This window comes from Chrysemys picta, chromosome 1 (genome assembly GCF_011386835.1).
Source record: "Chrysemys picta bellii isolate R12L10 chromosome 1, ASM1138683v2, whole genome shotgun sequence".
NCBI lineage: Eukaryota > Metazoa > Chordata > Testudines > Emydidae > Chrysemys > Chrysemys picta.
Window position 1 is genome coordinate 150,364,667 of NC_088791.1, and position 18,244 is coordinate 150,382,910.

Sequence of the window (18,244 nt, forward strand, 5' to 3'; positions counted from 1 at the left end):
TATTAGGAAAAGTTTCTTCTCTAGGAGGGTGGTGAAGCACTGGAATGGGTTATCTAGGGAGGTGGTGGAATCTCCTTCCCTAGAGGTTTTTAAGGTCAGGCTTGACACAGCCCTGGCTGGGATGATTTAGTTGGGAATTTGGTCCTGCTTTGAGCAGAGGGTTGGGGTACATGACCTCCTGAGGTCCCTTCCAACCCTGATAGTCTATGATTCTGTGAACTTTAAAAACATGTTAGCTGCTCATAGTCAATCCTAGGCTCTACCCTGGGCTGCTGCCCTATCCCCCACCGAGTATGTTAGCTGTGTTGACTATGACCTGTGAAACGTGTGTTGAAACTGGTCAACATTAGGTTCTGATACATGTTTTGGTTTTTTTGTTTGTTTTTTTTTGGTTTTTTTTACAGCACGTAGTTCAAAGTTACTAGCTAACATGTTTAAAGGCAAGGCCTTAATCACCCACGTACTTAGGAAAGTTTTATGTTTGCTTAGAACATACACAGGTCAAATGCAGATTTGTCTGTCTTACCAATTAACCTGTTTTAACTGATTTGTACATGTCTGTCTCGATATTCTAACATATTCCACACCAGAAAATACAGAAAGCTATAGATTAGATCCTTGTTAGGCTTATTGACATGTTGAATTATTCTTTGTGATGTGTTTTGAGTGCAAGCTTTTTGGGGAAGGAACATGGGTTTTGTATAGTCTCTAATGTGCCTAGCATACTGTTTGTGCTATGCAAGTAATAATAGCTTTTCTGTGGTAAGTTATTCCTTAAACCTTCTTACAAACTCTGGACTTCAGTTGCTGGTAGTTCTAATGTGTGTCTATCAGTGTATTTAGGTTTTGTATTTAAAAAGACTTGAGGCAAAATATTCAAATGTACCTAAATGATTTGAAACCCTTAATTCCATGACTCAGACTCCTTAGGCATTTTTGAATATTGTACCATTCTATAGTGAGGGATTTCTTAACAGCTAAAGACCTCAGCTGGGATTTCCAAAAGGGCCCAAAGCAGTTAGTTGAATTTCAGTTGGATTTTGGCAAAGAAGGTTTTCTGGTTGTTACACTGGAATCTGAAGTACTAGGTGAAGATTTCCTAGTCAGCACCTCATCATACCCTTCTTGGCATTGTGAGTCTCAAGGAAGGTTCTTTGGTGGTTGACCGTCACTTTTTTATTTCTCTCTTTGCAGGTCTCATCGTGCCAACACTGGGTTCAGTTTCAAAGGGATCCAGGACTATCTGAACTGCTACCGGTAGGTGAGATTAAATGATTGGTGGAAAAACCTACAATATTAGGGCATCTTGTCTTCCCTTTTCCCCTCCGTCGCTTGATGTGGTTCTCTGTATCTAACGGATCTGTGTTAGGAATTTCTCCCCCAAAATTTGGCCTACTATATGTACCTCCTCTTAACTTCATCCTGTTACTTCTAGTCCTTCACTCTAATCTGCTGAATAAATCCTCTTCCTAATTGGTTTTTACACTTTTCCAGTAATTGCAGATTCTCGCAAAGTGCTGCTAGGTGGGGGACTTACATCCGAGTCCCTAGCTCTTGGGCTTATCCATAGTCTTTTCAGTGTAATAGGAAAGCAGGGGAAGATTCCTTGTGTCACTTGTTGTTGAGCAGTGGATGGAAGGTCACCACAATGCAGAGCCTTTGAGGATCCTGAAGAACCTCCACTGAGTCTCCCTGCTGCTTGCCCTCCCGGTTTGACACCGTTCCACCCAGGGAGTGTGAACAGACCAGAGGTCACTGGAACAAAAAGATCAAAACAATTCTAGGAAGCAGTGACCAGAGATTGGGAGAGGATTTTGTTCAAGCCAAACTTCTAGGAGCTGTATGCCTCAGGCCCATCTCTCATGCTAAGACAAATTATACCGTCAGAACAAATGGAAAAGTGGGGCCCACCCCAAGACTAGGGGGGGAGGTGTGTGTGCGTGCATGCCCTAACCTCTTGCAACCTCTCTGTGCATCTCAAGTGTACACATCAACCTGGTATCTAGGAGCCAGAATTACTGGAAGTGTTACTGAAACCTAGGGTACGTTGACTTTCTGAAGGCTCATTTTGGGGGGTTGATTATGAAGGTGGTGATGTGAGGCTGTTTGCAGCCCTCACCGTCAGTGGGAGACCTGCACAAAAAGTTGACTTCCGTGTTGTGCTCTGAGTTCAGCCCGTTCTCTGGCCAAAGCGCGTTTCACAGCCTTGGACCCTTTGCCAAGAAAGTGCAATAGTTCTGTCCGTAGCTCTGTCATCTACAACACTCCGGCTGATCTTGGTGTCCCAGGCTTCAGACTGGGTTTCCAGCTCCTATCTTGCTCTTTGGGACTGGCAGTGCTGTGGAGACAAGCTCTCATGGGGAAGGAAGCATTTCATGTTGCTCAGTAGCACTAGCTGTCTAGGGAGCGTCACTGATCTGCTCCTGATTGATTCCTATCAAGTTCTCAGCTCAAAAGGGTGATGGTATGACACCTTCCTGCCAGAGGATGGTTTCCTTCAGAACTGTGCCTGAGAAGCAGAGAACCATCCCAGGAATCACAGGCGCTGACTCTGTGAGTGCTCCAAAAAAAAATAGTGGGTGCTCAGCACCCACCGGCAGCCCTGTGGATCAGCTCCTTCCCCTCTCCCACAGCACCTCCCGCCTGCCAGTGGCCCCACCAATCAGCTCCTGTACCTCCCTCCCATTGCCTCTTGCCCGCGGCAATCAGCTGTTTGGAGGGGGCGGAACAGGGTAGGAAGAAGTAGGGCAGGATGGGGGATTGGCGGAAGGGGTGAAGTGGCAGTGGGGCCTGAGGCAGAGTGGGGGTCGAGCACCACCCGGGAACACACAGTCAGCATCTGTGGTGGGAATTGTAACAGGATCCCAATCTCTAAACTCTCCTCTGTTTTATAGGACTGGGGAGTTGACACCCTTCCAGGTTGCTAAGAATATTATCTCCTCGCTGGAGGACTGTGAGAAATCCAACCCCCCTCTCCGAGCAATCGTGCAATGGGACCGGGCGCAGATACAGAAGGTATTGCTACTGAGCAACATGAAATGCTTCCTTCCCCATGAGAGCTTCCCTGCAGAAGAGGATATGAGCGACTAAGAGGCTCTTGCTCTTATCTGCTACATAGATGTTCTCAGATCCTGGGATATGATTGCTGGAATGAAGTGTGCATATTTCACCCTTCTCCCCTGTTTTCCTCATTCCCTCCCCTCTCAGAGGGCCATAAATGACTCGATTTCACTTACTCCTGAGGGAGACTAATATTACAGGAGTTGCAGTTTCTACTGAACGTTGCTTAAACCAGGATGTGTTTCTCTGTGGTGTCCATACTATTCTCCCCACCCTGTGGCTCCTTTTGCTCCATGACCTCTGGACCTAGGCATAATCGATCAGTAGCTTCTCTCGCCCATGGTAAAAGGGCTCGGGCCATCATGGGGAGATCTCTCTGGGTTGTATTTAGTTTGCAATATTGATCATGTCTGTCTTCTCAGACATATCCCATTGTCCAGCTAAGATAAAATCTTTCTCTTTCCAGATGGCTGAAGCCTCCACTACTCGTTACAGGAATAAATGCCCCCTTTCTCTTCTGGATGGAATCCCAGTCTGCTTGAAAGAAGAGATTAAAGTTGTAAGTTCCCTTCATGGGCAGTTCAGGCTGTGAGAGATTATAAGCACTTGTTGTGTATCCGCCAGTTGAGGGACACTCAAAGGCACTTAAAAGCAGCTCATTTTAAAATATATAAAAGGAAATGTGTTACTTAAAAAAAAAAAAAAAAAAAAAAAAAAAAAAAAAGTGATTAACCTGTGTAACTCACTGCTGCAGGTTGTGGTTAAGGCAAACATCTCAGTAAGATATTTGAAAAAAGGTGTAGACATTTATAGGAATAAGTAGAATCTGCAGTTACAGTAGCTAGACTAAACCAGTAAAACCAACCCTGGAATATGAGCATATAAAAAGCATATTCCATATCTGGTATTCAAATCGTAACCTCTAACAGCATTTAACCCATGAAACCCAGGAGGGGGCTGGAAGAGGAAAAGAGATGCTTCTTATTCTGACAAAGTAGAAGGTCAGTAAACTTAGTCATAGAGTTAGAGGATGGGATTTCCAAAAGTTCTCAGCGTTGGCCAGACTCAGGCAATTGGAGTCTTACCATTGACGTCGGGGGAGTGGAGTTCGGACTCGAGTTCGTTGGAAAACGCTAGTTCACTGAAGCAAAATGTTTTGCCAGAAAACAAGTATGTTTCCATTGGAAATATTAACTGTTTGATTTTTAGGTTTTCTGTAGCCTCCAGAGAGAAACGCAGCACAAGGAAGGCAGTACCCCGCCTGAGCAGTGAGGCTAAAAGCAGCCGTTGTACTTGCCCAGCTCTAATTTCACCACAATGCCTTGAGCATCTGGGCCAGATGGGCACTGATTCCTCAGAGAATCCTGTTCTGCTGTTGTGGAGAAGAAGTTGCTGGATCTTACGTGTTCAGTACACCTAATGCACTCTTCTGTTCCTTACTAAGGTGCCTTATCACTTCCGAGCGGGAACAGCATACCTTGGGACAGAGCCAGAGACTGAAGATGCTACAGTGACTAGGAAGCTGCGGGAGGCTGGAGCAATCATTATCGGGGTCTCAAACATGCATGAACTAGGGACTGGAACCACTGGCTGTAACCCCAACAGGTAAACAAGTCACATACGCCACGCTCCCCCCTCCCCTTTTTTTGTCATTCAGGTAAATTTAAAAAACCCTCAGTCATGAAACTCAGCTTTTGAACATTCTCACATCTGGCAAGGAGAGCATCTTAGCCATGTGAAGGTTTGAGTGTCTGAGGGGTGGGGGTCTAAATCGAGGCACAGGATGCCTAGAGAGTAGCACAGTGCCTGTGGGACAGAGGTGGATGAACTACGGCCCGCGGGACCGTCCTGCCCGGCCCCTGAGCTCCTGGCCCGGAAGGTTAGCCCCCAGCCCCTCCCCCACTGTTCCCCCCTCACCTGCAGCCTCAGCTCGCTCCGCCGCCAGCGCAACACTCTGGGCGGCGGGGCTGCGAGCTCCTGGGGCAGCGCTGCTGCAGAGCCCAGCCTGACCCCATCTCTGTGCTAGGCGGTGCGTGGCTGTAGCGCCGCCAGCCACCGGTGCTCCAGGCAGCCCGGTAAGGGGGCAGGGAGCGGGGGGGTTGGGTAAAGGGCAGGGGAGTTTGGAGTGGTAGTCAGGGGGTGGGACGGTCAGAGGGTGGGGAATGGGGGTTGAATGGGGGCATGGGTCTGGGGGGGCAGTCAGGAAGGACGGGGGCGGTTGGATGGGGCAGCGAGGGCAGTCGGGGCGGGGGTTCTGGGGGCGGTCAGGGGACAGGGAGCGGGGGGGGGTGGATGGGACAGGAGTCCCGGGGGCGGGCCGTCAGGGGGCAAGAAGTGTGTGTGGGGGCAGATAGGGGGTGGGGGATGGGCCATGCCCCCCTCCCCTAACCGGCCCTTCATACAATTTCCAAAACCCGACGCGTCCCTCAGGCCAAAAAGTTTGCCTGCCCCTGCTTGCAGGGGGGAAAGTTAGGTTATTTCTGAGACATGATTTTGGTTCCTCCCCTTCCCTAAGGTGTGTCCAACCTTTTGAAAAGTCTACACTCTCATTTTATCTCCTTCAGATTCCATGGCACCGCTAGGAACCCATACAACCCCCAGCATTTCACTGGTGGCAGCTCCAGTGGATCGGCCGCTGCTGTGGCGGCAGGTGAGATGAACTGAACCCACCCAGGGGAAAAGGACACCTCAGAATTTGCTGGAGCCTTTGGGGAAGATTCTGGGGTGTGGCAGAAGTTTTGTGGGTGGGTGGAGAGAGACCAGGGGTGTTTTGGGAGCAGGGCAGAGAACAGAAGATGGCAGAGTCCAAGGGGAGGGGCCTGGGATCATGAATAAGCCAGCTGGAGTAAATAGGCTTTCCATGCAGTGTTTTGTCTGGTGTAAAAGCTGGTTGTGGTTGGGCCTCTGTAAGGGGATTTGGAAGTCAGTGGGTATTGCCCTTTGTAGAGATGGCCGCTTCTGATGTACCATATGCCAGCTCTTTCCTGTTAAAGATGCTGGGAAAATGGTGTGGGAAGGGCTGTATACAGTCTTTACGGTCCCAGGCAAATACACATTTCTCTGTAGGTCTTTGCCCATTGGCTCTTGGCACTGACGGAGGCGGCTCTGTGAGGATTCCTGCTTCTTTCTGTGGCGTCGTGGGGCTGAAAGGTATTGCCCCTTTACCTGGCTGGGGATCCTGCATTTCCTGGGGGGTGATGGGACCCCACACAAGGGCCAATACCCTCCTGAGCATGAAACTGTTCCCCAGCCCTCTGCGGGGTTGGGATTATAGTGCTCGTTCAGCGTGTGGCTGTAACTTACTATGACAAGGATTTGACTTCTGAGATCTGTTGTATTTGACTTGTGACTTTAAATTGTTGTTAGGGGACTTAGAGCTTGTGTGTCAATGCATCTTACGGATTTTAATTAAAATGAAAATAATCATTTGCAGCCAAACATGGAGACATTTACTGGGTTAGTTGGTACGTCCCCGACTCCAGATAACAACTGGGTCATTCTGTACTCCAGCCCCTCTTGTCGTCTAGCCCCGGCACAGCGACTTGCCCTGGCTGCAGGAGCAGGGATAAGTAGATGTCATTCTGAGCTGGAGAGTGGGGATTTGTTTTTTGGAGGGGGAGGGGTTAGAAGGGAAGGAAGCCACAGCATGAGCCCCACTAGCTCTGGGTTCAGGGTCCAGAGGCATCTCTGACATGACATTGCTGCTAAGGGTTTGGAAAGCACTCCATGAAAGTGGTCTCCCTCCAGCAAGTGTTGAATTTGCCCCTTCTTTCCTGTATTCCACCAGGGAGGAGAGGACTAAGGGGGCAGAGAATCACCCAGTTGTAAATCTATGTACCTCTGTTGGAGATCTTCTGCAAATCCCCAGGATTGATTTACAGCCTGTAAATAAATCTTCCCCAACCTAGGAATTCTGTAGTTTTGAATAAGGTGGTCACCTCAGCCCTGTATCTCAGGTTAGGGCGCCAGTTACCACTGGATTAGTAAACCCAAGTGAACTTGTTGTCCTTTCTCGGGGGGGGCATGTGTAGTAGCTTACGGCCAACCTTCTCAGAAGTGGGGAGGGAATACTGCTAGTAGGAAGGCAGTGTTATTGGCCTCAATCCTACTGACCCCTATGCACATACTTAAAGTTACGCACATGCATGAGTAGTCCTGTTGACCTCAGTGGGACTGCGTATGTGCTCAAAGTTAAGCATGTGCTTGTTTGCAGAAGGACTTGGTTCCTAGTGTAAAGGTGGGCGTTAGTCACTTCTGCTCTGTAAAGGCTCCCCAAGGATCTAGAGCTTGGTTTCCAAAATGTTAGTCCTACTTCCCCCTGAGCACTTTTGCTACTGGTGCCTCCCCTAAAGTAAATTCTTCCCTAAGTTTTAAATTGGACTGGAGGCCAGACTTAGGAAAGCAGCCCTGCCATGGGCCCTCTGGGAGTGGCGGGATGGAACTTCATACTGTAGGTTTCTTCCATCTCTTGAATGTCTGTGCTGTAATCAATGCTAGCTTCTAGCTATACCAAATCCTAAGCCAAAGATGCTCTTATTTTCCCCCTCTCCCCACTCCTTGCCTTCTTTAGAATCTCCTCTCTGAAGGGTTCTGAACCTGATTGGCTTGATGAAGAAACCCAGTCTAGAGCCACTAGCTGTGTGGGACTGATGCCGTCTCACTCCAGGCACACACGAGGATGAGGGTTGAGGGTATTTAGCCTCATCCCCTTGTAGGTTAATACTGGAGATGGGCCTGAACCAAAACCCAGATCCCAAACAAGGATCTTTAGGAAGACTGGGTCTGCCGAGCACTGGTCTGTCTCCACTTAATACAGTTTGTTCCTCCATCTGATCTCTGTGTCTGTGTCTTGCTTGAAGGTACATTTGGGCTCATCAGTGGTCACGGCTGCCTTCCGCTCTCCTACTCCACCGCCAGCCTTGGTAAGAGGGTTCTCGCGCCGCCGCTGTGACTTTCCTGTGCTTGCACATGTGTGAAGAGAGACAGCGGTTGTAAGCCCCTGCATGGGAGTGCATGTCACTGGGAGTGGGTGTGTCCTGCTCACTCCTTGTCATGTTTGTAACCATTTCATTTATTCTGGACAGGCCCCATTTGTACGTCAGTGACAGATGCAGCCATTGCATACAGCATCCTAGCTGAGCCAGATCCACTGTACCCATATGGTGAGTGAGCCTCTGTCTCTCCCTGCCTGCCTCCCCTTGGTTACCCCATGCTAATGACTTGTTTGATATCTCGCTGTGGGTAGGTCCCTGCCTGACGGGGATCTTTTTGTTTGTCCCTTGCAGGACTACAGCAGCCAAAACCATCCCTATCTGAAATCCTCAATCCTGACATCAAGGGCTTAAAATTGGGAGTGAACTGGACTTTTTTTAAGGTGCCTGTTGTCTCTTCTCTTCTTTATGGTGCACTGTGTCAGCTGTCAGTTCCTTCAATTCAGCCGTCCCCTCCTCTAGCCTGCCAGCTGAGGATTGATTGCAGAGGTCTTTCTCCTGGCTGCCCTTAGCACTACAACCTGGTCAGAAACTTCACAACAAAAATCTTTTTTGAGGGAAATTTTCCAGAAGAAAACCTTGATTAGGATGAAACTTTGCTGAAGCAGCATTTTGCAGTGCAACATTTTGTTTATCTTAAACAGTTTAGCTTAAAATACCATGGCAGAAATGGAAATATCAACATTAGGAAAGGAAGTATTTCGGTTTGCATTGACCGCTTCTGAATTGACATTTTGTGAGAATGCTTCATTCTGTGAAAAGCTTCAGTATTTCAACTTTTCACCCCAATTCGGGACATAAAAAGTCTTGAAATATCAGGATTTCTCACAGGACGGAAATTCCGTTTTCCAGCCAGCTCTACCCTGCGCCCACTGCCTGTCTCCTGAAGACTGTGCTGGGGTCGCATTCCTTCCACCCAAGCCGACAGACGGGGGCTGTATGCTACTGGGCTTGATGCTGCAAGGGAGGGTTCATGTGCTGTGTTAGCTGTGCCATGGCTCTATTTTTCTCCCCCTCCTCCAGAGCAGCAAAGGCAGGGCTGTGTGGTCTTGGAGCTGGGGCCCTAAAAATAGCCATGGTGTGGGATGTGTTGGATTTATGCCTAAGACTGTGTTTCAAGGAGGAGAGGAGTGTGTAGCCTTAATTTGGTGCTCAGGATGGTGGGGAGGCTGGTGTCGGGTTCAGCCTGGGGGAAGAGGGGATGACCATTGATAAAGGCCTTTAGTTAATTAATTTATTTTTCTGTCTTGTCTTTCAGGCTTGTGATGCAGAAATTTTGGCAGTCTGCCAAAAAGGTAGAGCAAGAGTTTCTCCATTTCTGATAGCTGCTCCCCCATGGCCCCATAAAAAGCTGCAGTAAAGGCTGGAAAGGCTCCAGCTGGTGGCAGCCTGCAGCCTTGTTTGGAGGAGAAGTGTGTTGAGTCTATCGGGGGCAGCTGACCAGAACTCCAACTGTATTTTGTTCTCTTGGCTCTCACCTGAGTGGTGCTTTTGTTTGCGTAGCTCACGTGAGAGTTCTGGAATTGTAACCTTGGCTAACCTAGCTCCCACTGGCTGGCTGCGTGACCGCAGTGGCCATGGTGCCCTGAATAACCCTGATCTTGCTGGAGTTTTAAAGCTAAGTAGGTTCGAGCTTGTTTAATTTAAATGGAAGCCTTCCCCACTCCCCCACCTTTGAATCTGGCTTTCTAGGCTTGTTGTTCCTTTGCTGTTGGATAACCCAGCCTGTGCGCCATCATATTTACAATATAAACTTACAAACTTGTCTTCGGAAAGCCTTTCTAGGTTTGCCTTGTCTGCTAGCCTAGTGTTAGTGCTCTGTTGGGTGGGAGATGTGGGTATGAGTCCTGCTCCCGTCAACCCACTATTTGGGGCTTCCTTGACTACAGCCAGATCAGCTGTGCTGCAGGGATACTATCTTGGGGGGAGGGGGGTAGTCTTGTTAGATCTTGTCAATTAAGCAAGGATGGACCTTGTCAGTACTAGGAGGAGAGACCCATCTCCTCCAGAGTTTTTGTTGTTGTCCTGAGTGCATTTATCCTGTCTCTTCCCAACTCCTATTACTACTGTATATATAAATATTATTGCAGTGTCTCTCTGTGAAATTTTAATTCAGATTTCCCCCTTGCAGGCCTCAGGGCCCCCCTCTGCCTCACAATCAGCATTCAGCACTTGGATGCCAAGATGACAGACTCCTTAAAAATACCAGAGAGTTTTTGCTTAATTAAATGCAACATCAAGGTGGAGTTTTAGCTACCCAGAAATCAGGAAATTCAGAGCTATGTTTCCCACTGCAGTTTTAAGCCTGCTCCCTTTTGTGTAGCCTCGTGATGTCTTTTGCTGTCAGACATTGGGGGCAGATTGTGAGTGTATTAATTAAAATGCACACTGTGATGTGGTCTGAATGCATGAGGGACTCAAACTCCACCTATGCTACTACAGGTTGGAAAGCCGGTCAGATGTTATTTTAAATAATATTCACCAATTCATATTTGAATATGTGCACGCCAGTGAGGTGGGTAAGTTGCCTTATTCTCATTTTACAGATGGCAAAATCGAGGCTCAGATGGGTTGAGTGAATTGTCATGGTCCTGTAGCGAGTCTGCGGCAGTCAGGGACAGAGTTCATGAGTCCAGAGTCCTCATTCAATTTCTGTAACCGACAGACATGCAACCACTTGGTGCCCCCCAATTTGCAGCATCGTGTTGATTTTGGCTTTGACTTCTATTTCACATTGTGCATTCTGAATGTTCCTTGGATGAGAGCCTCAGACTATAATTGACAACATTGATAGCGACCTCACACTAGTCTAGCATTGTTCATCCCAGCAGATCTGGAAGCACTTTGCAAAGTCAGGGAAGCATTATTATGCCCTTTTTATAGACTGGGTAACTGAGCTGCAAGCGACTTACCCACGATGTAGTAAGCCAGTGGCAGAGTTGAGAGCAGACCCGTGAGTCCTCACCCGTGGGTCTGCTCTGTCATATGGATAGCTGTGATCTAGTGGACAAAAGCCCTGCAGTTTTTTCTATAACTAGATGCGGCCAGGTGTGTTATTGCCCATGCGCTGTGTGATCATACGAGCAAAGAGCCTGTCGTCATGTGGTTGTGGGAACGCCTGTCTTTTGTAAGATTAAATCTCAGCCATCTCATTGTAGCCTTCTGAACACAAGGAACTCACTATTCCTTTTGCTCCTCCTGCTTCGTGCTCAGCTGTAGAGCACCTGCAGGCTTTAGGTGCCTCTGTGGTGGACGTGCCCCTGCCGGAGATGGAGGAGGTGCGGGTGGCGCATGTGATCTGCATTCTCAGCGAGATGAGGGATTTCCTGCAGCCTGACTTCAACACCCACTTCCAGCAAATGGTAAGTGGCAGAAGCATGGATTGTTAGCATCAGCCTTGTGTCAAGCCATCTGTGTCAGTCACTGCTACACATGAGTGGATAGGCTCATGGTGTATGGGATCTGGGGCTTTTTCAGCCTTTGCCCCACACAGGAGTGCGCAGCCGTCACCCAAAGTTCCTTTGTGTTTCAGAATCTGGAGACGCGGTTCAACCTTGCTCTGGCTTCCCAGTTCACAGCTCTGGATTATATTAAGGTGAGGAGCGTGCTGTGGAAGAGGGGGAGGAGGCAGGCAAAGAAGAAGGCTTCTTCCAGCCTGGCGAGGTTGTGGGGAGGAGACAGCCCACTTGGAAGCTCTCTGCACCCGGGTAGAAAGCCGTGGAGAGACGTTACCCAGCAGTGCTGCTCTCTGCCTAAGAACCGATGCAAGCTTGGAGGGGCCCAGAGGGGGAGGAGTCATTTGGTCTCATGCTCTTACATCGAGTTCGATCAGTGAGTCTGTGATGGTGCTGGCTCTTTATCAGGGAAGGAGGCTGTGACCCCCAGTGACAGGGGGATAGGCACCGCTAGAGGACTCTGTACGTTCTGTAAATTGATGCCTTCTTGGTACATCCCACCTTTGCACTGATACCATCTCCTTCTCTTTGCAGGCAAATCGGCAGAGGACTCGGAGCATGAGCTTTTTGCGAGAGATCTTCGCCAACGTGAACTGTATCCTCACCCCAGGTCTCTGCTCTGTGGGCTGAGCATGGGTTTTACTGTGGCTTGGAGTGAGACTCTTGGCATAAATGTGCACATATGTATGATGCACTTGGCTTCCAGGGTTAATGTTTAATCCATTTGAACTTGCAAAATTATACCTTTTATAACTGCCGTGAGTCAAACGTCCTTACTTTGCTCTGCCCCAGCTCTAAGGAAACATGATTTTAAAATTGCTCCTCTGTGTTCCCCAGGCCTGTTCCCTGTATGTTTCACAGTCAGAACTGCTCATTTTGCTGACTAAAATAGGAATTGTAACACTCCTGTTAATTGAGCTGTGCTGGCTCTGCAGGGCTACAAGGGCGGGAGTGGGAATCTATTCTCTGCTGTGCATCATCAAGAAACTCCTTTTCTAGTTGCAAAGTTGTTCTTCCTGATGATGATGCACAAACCAAAAAGAACTTGGCTTGACTCCAGAGATGAGTTAGAGCAAACGGGTGCCTTAAAGGAGGCATAAGGGGGCTGAATTGCCCCTGCAGATGGTGATTGTTGATTGCCTGTTTCTCTCATGCAGCCACCGCTTGCACTGCCCCAAGAATCCAGGACTCTGACCTCTTGACGGGGAACAACGACATTCTAACAACACTTCAGAGCATGAGGTGAGAACTGTGCGGCAGTAAAATGTGTTCATGGTCAGGCTGTATGGAGAACCCTGGGGATGCTCCCAGCTGTTCTGTCCCAGCCTCTGCCACCTGATCACTGGCTGTCGAGCAAGAGAGATCACAGCTGGTCCAGTTTCTGCCTCTCTACGTAGAAATGACTTCACTACAGTCCAACAGTGAGAGTGCAGGTGACTTTTCCCAACTCTCTTGCAGATACATGCAGCTTGGAAACTTCACAGGCATCCCGGGTCTGGTAGTGCCAGTCGGGTACACTGCCACTGGGCTTCCCATCAGCTTTCAGGTAAACACTTACCCCCTTGCTAATGCTAGTAGGAGAACTGCCCAGACCACACCGCTCTGTGGGTAGAAGGGTGTCTAGTGCTGGGTCTTCATAGCTAGCTTATGAAGTGGGTGGAATTTGGTGCTAAAAAGTGTAAGCTTCTGCTCTTCCTTGTCCACAGACCTAATACAGAACTATGTATTCTGGGTCATCAGGAGAATGAGAGTCCAGGGGCAAGTGGAAAACACTGGATCCCCTTCACTATCCACTGTCCTCCTCAGTTGTTCTCCTGGGGTCTGTCCCTCTTCTGTTCCTGTTGCTTCTTCTCCCTTCGCTCTCTTGTTCCCACCTTCGTTGCTCCCTTTACTTGGCTCTAGCGCAGTGGGATGCCCCAACTTATCCTGTCATGACCCCCCCCTTACCAGTAATGGATCTGTCCGCGCTCCCCCTCCATTACTGCACAGTCCGCTCAGCAGAGGAGCTTGGGCTGAAGGCGCGGATGGGAGAGGAACTGGGGCTAGAGGTGGAGCTGGCCTGGGGACAGAGAGAGAATAAGGGCAGAGCTGGGCTGGGAGTGGAACAGGGGATGGAGCAGAGCTGGGGCTAGAGCTGCTGCTGGGTGGCGCTCCTTCACCACCACCTTGGAGGCTGGCCTGGGCCCCACCACGTTGCCCCCAAATGTTCCTCTCACCCAAGAGTTTGGGGACGACTGTTCTAGCACCTTCCCCACTGAAAGGAGCGACAGATGTCTGGGGAATATATAGGGGTGTCCTTCTAAAACTTGACAAGGAAGGATGGTCCACTGATTAGGGTCTAGCCTAGGGCTTGGGAGACCAGAGTTTAATTCCCTGCTGTGCCACAGACTTCCCGTGTGACTTTGGCAAGGCCCCTTAACCTCTCGATACCTCAGGTCCCCATCTGTGGTGATGGTGTTAATAGCGCCACCCTAGCTCCCAGGGGTGTCAGGAGGATAAATACATTACAGAATGTGAGGTGCTCAAGTACTACAGTGATGGGGGCCACATAACTACCCTTGATAGATGGATTTGTGGCCATACTCCCAAGAGACCTGCTGTGGATTCTATTTCTGTCATCTTGGGTGGAGAAAGGGGGAAAAGACGGGGACAGGAGGGAGCAGAGATGGTTGTGAGCGAACAGAAACCTTTAGTCTCAGCATGAAGCTGTACAGGGTATGCCTCCCCATTCCACACGGTAGGGATTTGCCTCAGCATAGCCGGGAGCAGCTCTGCCTATTATTAACAGCACACGCCTGTTCCTCTGAATGGCCTGGGGGACGTCCAAAACTTGCAGGTAACCAGGTGTTGGGAGAAGCAGAAATGCTGTTAACTAACATAGGGCTAGCCGGGAGACACCCTGCACACTCAGATAAGTAGGGATTTTGGGATCAATGGAATTTGGATAACTGGACTTATGCTGTGCTATTATTTGTACTGGGGTAGCACCTCTGAGCCCCTGTCAGGAACCAGGACCCCATTGTACGGGGCGCTATACAAACACTGAACAGAAAGATGGTCCCTGCCCCAAAGAGCTGACTGTCATGCACTGGAGGGCTCCTGAAAGCAGTGGGAACAGTGTCCCTTGGCATTAGCATGGGGGTCTGTAGACAGATCATCTGGCATCTTTCCAACTCATGCTGCTCAAAACAAGAAACTGCTGGAGGCTTCAGCCTCATCACAGCATCGCAGTCAATGGTAGCCCGTTGCTTTGGCTGGCTGGATGTCTATGACTACAGCTCCTCTTCCCCCCTCCACCCCCTCACCTCCTGAGCCATCCATGTAAAAGGTCCTCAGGGGCTTCAGAGACTCACACACGTGGGGGTGTGGGAATTCCTGCATCCTGAGGGAGGCCAAAAGCATGGGGGCAGCTAGGAAGACTACATGGTGCACAGAAACTGGGGCTAGGGAAGGGACAGTCTTTGGGAGGGAGCTGGATGGGGCCCTGTAATTTTTACCTCCAGTAGACCTCTGCAACATGGAGGGCCAGCCTGACCACCACAAGCCTACTTTGCTCCAGGAACCACCCAGTTTCGTAGAAAGCCAGTCATCCCCCCCCCAGGAGAGGGCAACGGTCCCTGTCTGTTCCAGCCTGTCCCTCCAGAAAGCTCTCCCACCTTGCTGGATTTCAATGTCCCTGTTTTGCTCCCCCCGTGTCCCTGGTGGGGGTAGCCTTTCAGTGTTGGGCCCAGTGATTCCTAGGTGTCATCCAGCTGGGTGCTAGCTAGATTCCAGAGGGTGGCTTCAGCAGGATCCATTGCTGAGAGGGTTACAAGATCATTCATTGTGTCTCTGCTATTCCTGCTGGCGAAGCCGCCCCTCAGAGCTTTCTTACCAAGCAGTGCCCTAAAGCCCTGCGGGTGACGGTGACTGTGTCTTCCACTTACAGGTCATGGCAAAGTGGTGGGACGAGGCGGTTCTTTTCCGGGTTGGCCTGAAGCTGGAGGAGTTCCGTGACACGACCAGGAAGCCAGCCATTTATTACGACATCCTCGCATGACGGGAGTCCCAGAAAGGAGATGCTGTGATTGTTCTGGTCTGATCCGTCTGAGCGTTACTGGGGAAAGGAGTTACTGCTTTTAACATTGATCTCAACGAGGGGTGGTGGCAGCAGCAGGGCCGTTTACATATTGGAATAATAGAGTTTGTTCTAGGATGATATTTGTTCCCATCCAGGGTCAATGCTGCCCTCAGGTGCAGGGGCTGTAAGAGGATACCACTCGACGTATGGATGTCGGGCTAATGGATGGGTGCAGAAACACATTTATTTTTGTAGTTAGGTTCGGTTCAAGGTGTTACATGGATAGGACCAAACAGGAATGCTCTCAGGACGACCTCCTCTATGTGGGCTGCACTAGTAAAAATCAGCTATGGGTGTACAGCTCCCCTAGCCTTCCATGGGAGGTGGGAGAACATCCCTGGCCAATGCAGCCTTGAGTAAATCCTTTTGCCCTAGTTACACTATAGAAAAGGGGAATGAAACACTGCACTTTCCTGGGTGTTGTGTTTTCTGTTTTGTTGGGGCAGGGGCGATCTTTCGGTGGGGGAGGCAGCATCCCTGCTGCAGCAAGAGAGTTTTTCCACTCAGGATAATTTAAACAATTTGACTGCTCCTGGACCAAGTAGGTGGTGCATATAAAATGTCGTTATAGGACCAGTCTCTCTTGCAGTGTGTGATATAATAGAGAAACTAAACTAAACTCTGCAGGAACATAGGAAAATGAAGTCTTTTTTTTAAAGTTGCTTTTAGATTTCTCCTGCTTCCCCATCTCTGCTGGCAGCATAACTTGGCATTTATTGTTAGTGTGGGTTTTCCCTGTGAAATGTTATGAACTGAGCCCTTCTTAGAGCCTGAGGGTGGGATGCACAGAACTGCAGAAGCCCAACAAGCATGTCTAACTGCAGCACAGCAGTAGATAAGGGCTAGGTCATTATATCCCTTCTCTTATGACCTAACAGCCAGCACCTCCTGCTAACACATTTGCTAGAGGAGCTGTCTAAGCACTGAAAGGGGAACTAAACTGTGGACCAAGGAGAGGGCAGCTGTCCCTGTCGAGGAGGGATTTTTACTGATCCACCCTCTCATAGTCTAAAAAGCACACAAAGTGAACCCTGTTTACCACAGCCAGTCACTGTTCTTGTTTCCATGAAGGAGCTAGGCCCTAAGGCCAGGCCTAACTAAAGATCACAGCCTATAGGAAAACCTCCTGCCTTTAAGCTCTCATAGGCACATACCTCTATCCCCGGGGATTGCTTGAGGCTTCTGCCTGCCCTTTCCTGCACTCGTGCATTCAGCTTAGTCACTTTATCAGAGCAAGAAAAGGCCTAGCGCTAAACCTGAGTAGGTGATAGGGCTTCCAGGTGAGAGACTAAAGAGATGAGGCTCCTTACGTATCCTGTTCAGTAACACACCTGACACAGATGCACTTAACAGGAAAACTCCTGGATTCATTCAATATATTCTTCCTGCTACACCCTCACTTCCAGAAGGTTTTAAATATAAAGTTGTTGCAGAAGCTGCTGCTGCGCCAGGGTAGGACAAGAGCCACGCCCCCATTTCCCTGATTAGGAAAGGTGGAGCTTTCACTGCAGGAAAAAAAGGGAAGGTTTTTGTTTTGTTTTGTTTTTTTAAACCCCTCTCAATCCATTTTCTAAATGGATCTGACCTTACCCTGAGGATTAAGACTGCTGGTTTCATGACATTCAAATGGAAAAGCACCACACTGGACCCTACTGTCTCATCTACCTTCAGTTCCTGCTGGGAAACATCAGCAGCCACTGCTAATTGCTAGCATCATTGGCAGTTAGAGATAGTGAAACTGTTGGGTCTCTCTGAATGTTTTTCAGTTCCTCTTCGCTTAGCTAGGTTGTTACAGTAATGAGAACTAGGCTCTGGTATCTTCCTCAGAAGAGCAACTGCCATATCACTGATAAACAAATACTTTTCCAACTGTAACCTTAATTCTAGTTTGGTACATTTCTGTGGAGGGGCTACAAGTGTATGTGTATTGCCTAAAGGCACTGGAAGACTTTACCAGAATGTCCTGCATTGGGATGGTTATGGATGATGTATTTTCACTCAAATAAACAAGTTCTCTCTTTCTCTGCTAAGTCTGCTCTTTGTAGGTGACTGTGGGTCTCTATTTGCAGTGGTGACCTCAAAAGGCTGCTGTGAAGAGGGGCGGGGGTAATGGAAACAGATTTGCTCTGATTCAAATTCACGTAAAGTATGTCCTGATATGGCTTTAGAAGGTTCCCATCACTGGGGTGTTATAAGCTGTCAGCAGCAACTGGGTGGGGTGGGGGGAACCTAAACTGCTTCAAGTCCACTCCCGTGCCATTGGAGTTGAAGACCTGGTTTGAATTTGGCCCATTCTCTAAACCAGGGGAACTCCTCTTCTGCTCTGAAGAGAAGAATCAAACCCCTCCAGGTGGAAGGGCTCACATCTCCTTAGCCTCTGGAAGAAAATCAATGGGCAGGGTGTCCCCCAGCAAGCCCTATGTTAGTTAACAGCATTTCTGAGTGAGGGCTAGATCCACAAAGTGATTTAGATGCCTAACTGCCACTTTAGGTACATAAAATCCAAAATGTAGATCCTCAAAACCCTCACTCAGCTACCTCCTAATCTTGTAGGTGTCCAGATTCCCCTGACATCTAAAAATCTGTGGCTGAGCATGTGCACAGCTTCCTCAAGCTGG

The 18,244-nt window shown here is 49.0% G+C and overlaps 1 protein-coding gene across 3 annotated transcripts in view; it reads left to right on the top strand.

The window, feature by feature from the left end:
* LOC101954181 (uncharacterized) overlaps positions 1-17,648 on the top strand; it is a 30,361-nt gene extending 12,713 nt beyond the window's left edge. For all 3 annotated transcript variants that reach the window (XM_005292668.5, XM_065572954.1, XM_065572949.1), the window contains 16 exons: positions 1,195-1,257; positions 2,895-3,015; positions 3,527-3,619; positions 4,505-4,665; positions 5,625-5,710; positions 6,127-6,210; positions 7,920-7,982; positions 8,145-8,222; positions 8,346-8,434; positions 9,310-9,346; positions 11,265-11,413; positions 11,584-11,646; positions 12,041-12,116; positions 12,664-12,748; positions 12,965-13,052; positions 15,435-17,648. In XM_005292668.5, coding sequence (XP_005292725.2) covers positions 1,195-1,257; positions 2,895-3,015; positions 3,527-3,619; positions 4,505-4,665; positions 5,625-5,710; positions 6,127-6,210; positions 7,920-7,982; positions 8,145-8,222; positions 8,346-8,434; positions 9,310-9,346; positions 11,265-11,413; positions 11,584-11,646; positions 12,041-12,116; positions 12,664-12,748; positions 12,965-13,052; positions 15,435-15,545 — 1,447 coding nt within the window. In that variant the 3' untranslated portion in view covers positions 15,546-17,648. The remainder of the gene's footprint in view (positions 1-1,194; positions 1,258-2,894; positions 3,016-3,526; positions 3,620-4,504; positions 4,666-5,624; positions 5,711-6,126; positions 6,211-7,919; positions 7,983-8,144; positions 8,223-8,345; positions 8,435-9,309; positions 9,347-11,264; positions 11,414-11,583; positions 11,647-12,040; positions 12,117-12,663; positions 12,749-12,964; positions 13,053-15,434) is intronic.
* The last annotated feature ends 596 nt before the right edge of the window (positions 17,649-18,244 follow it).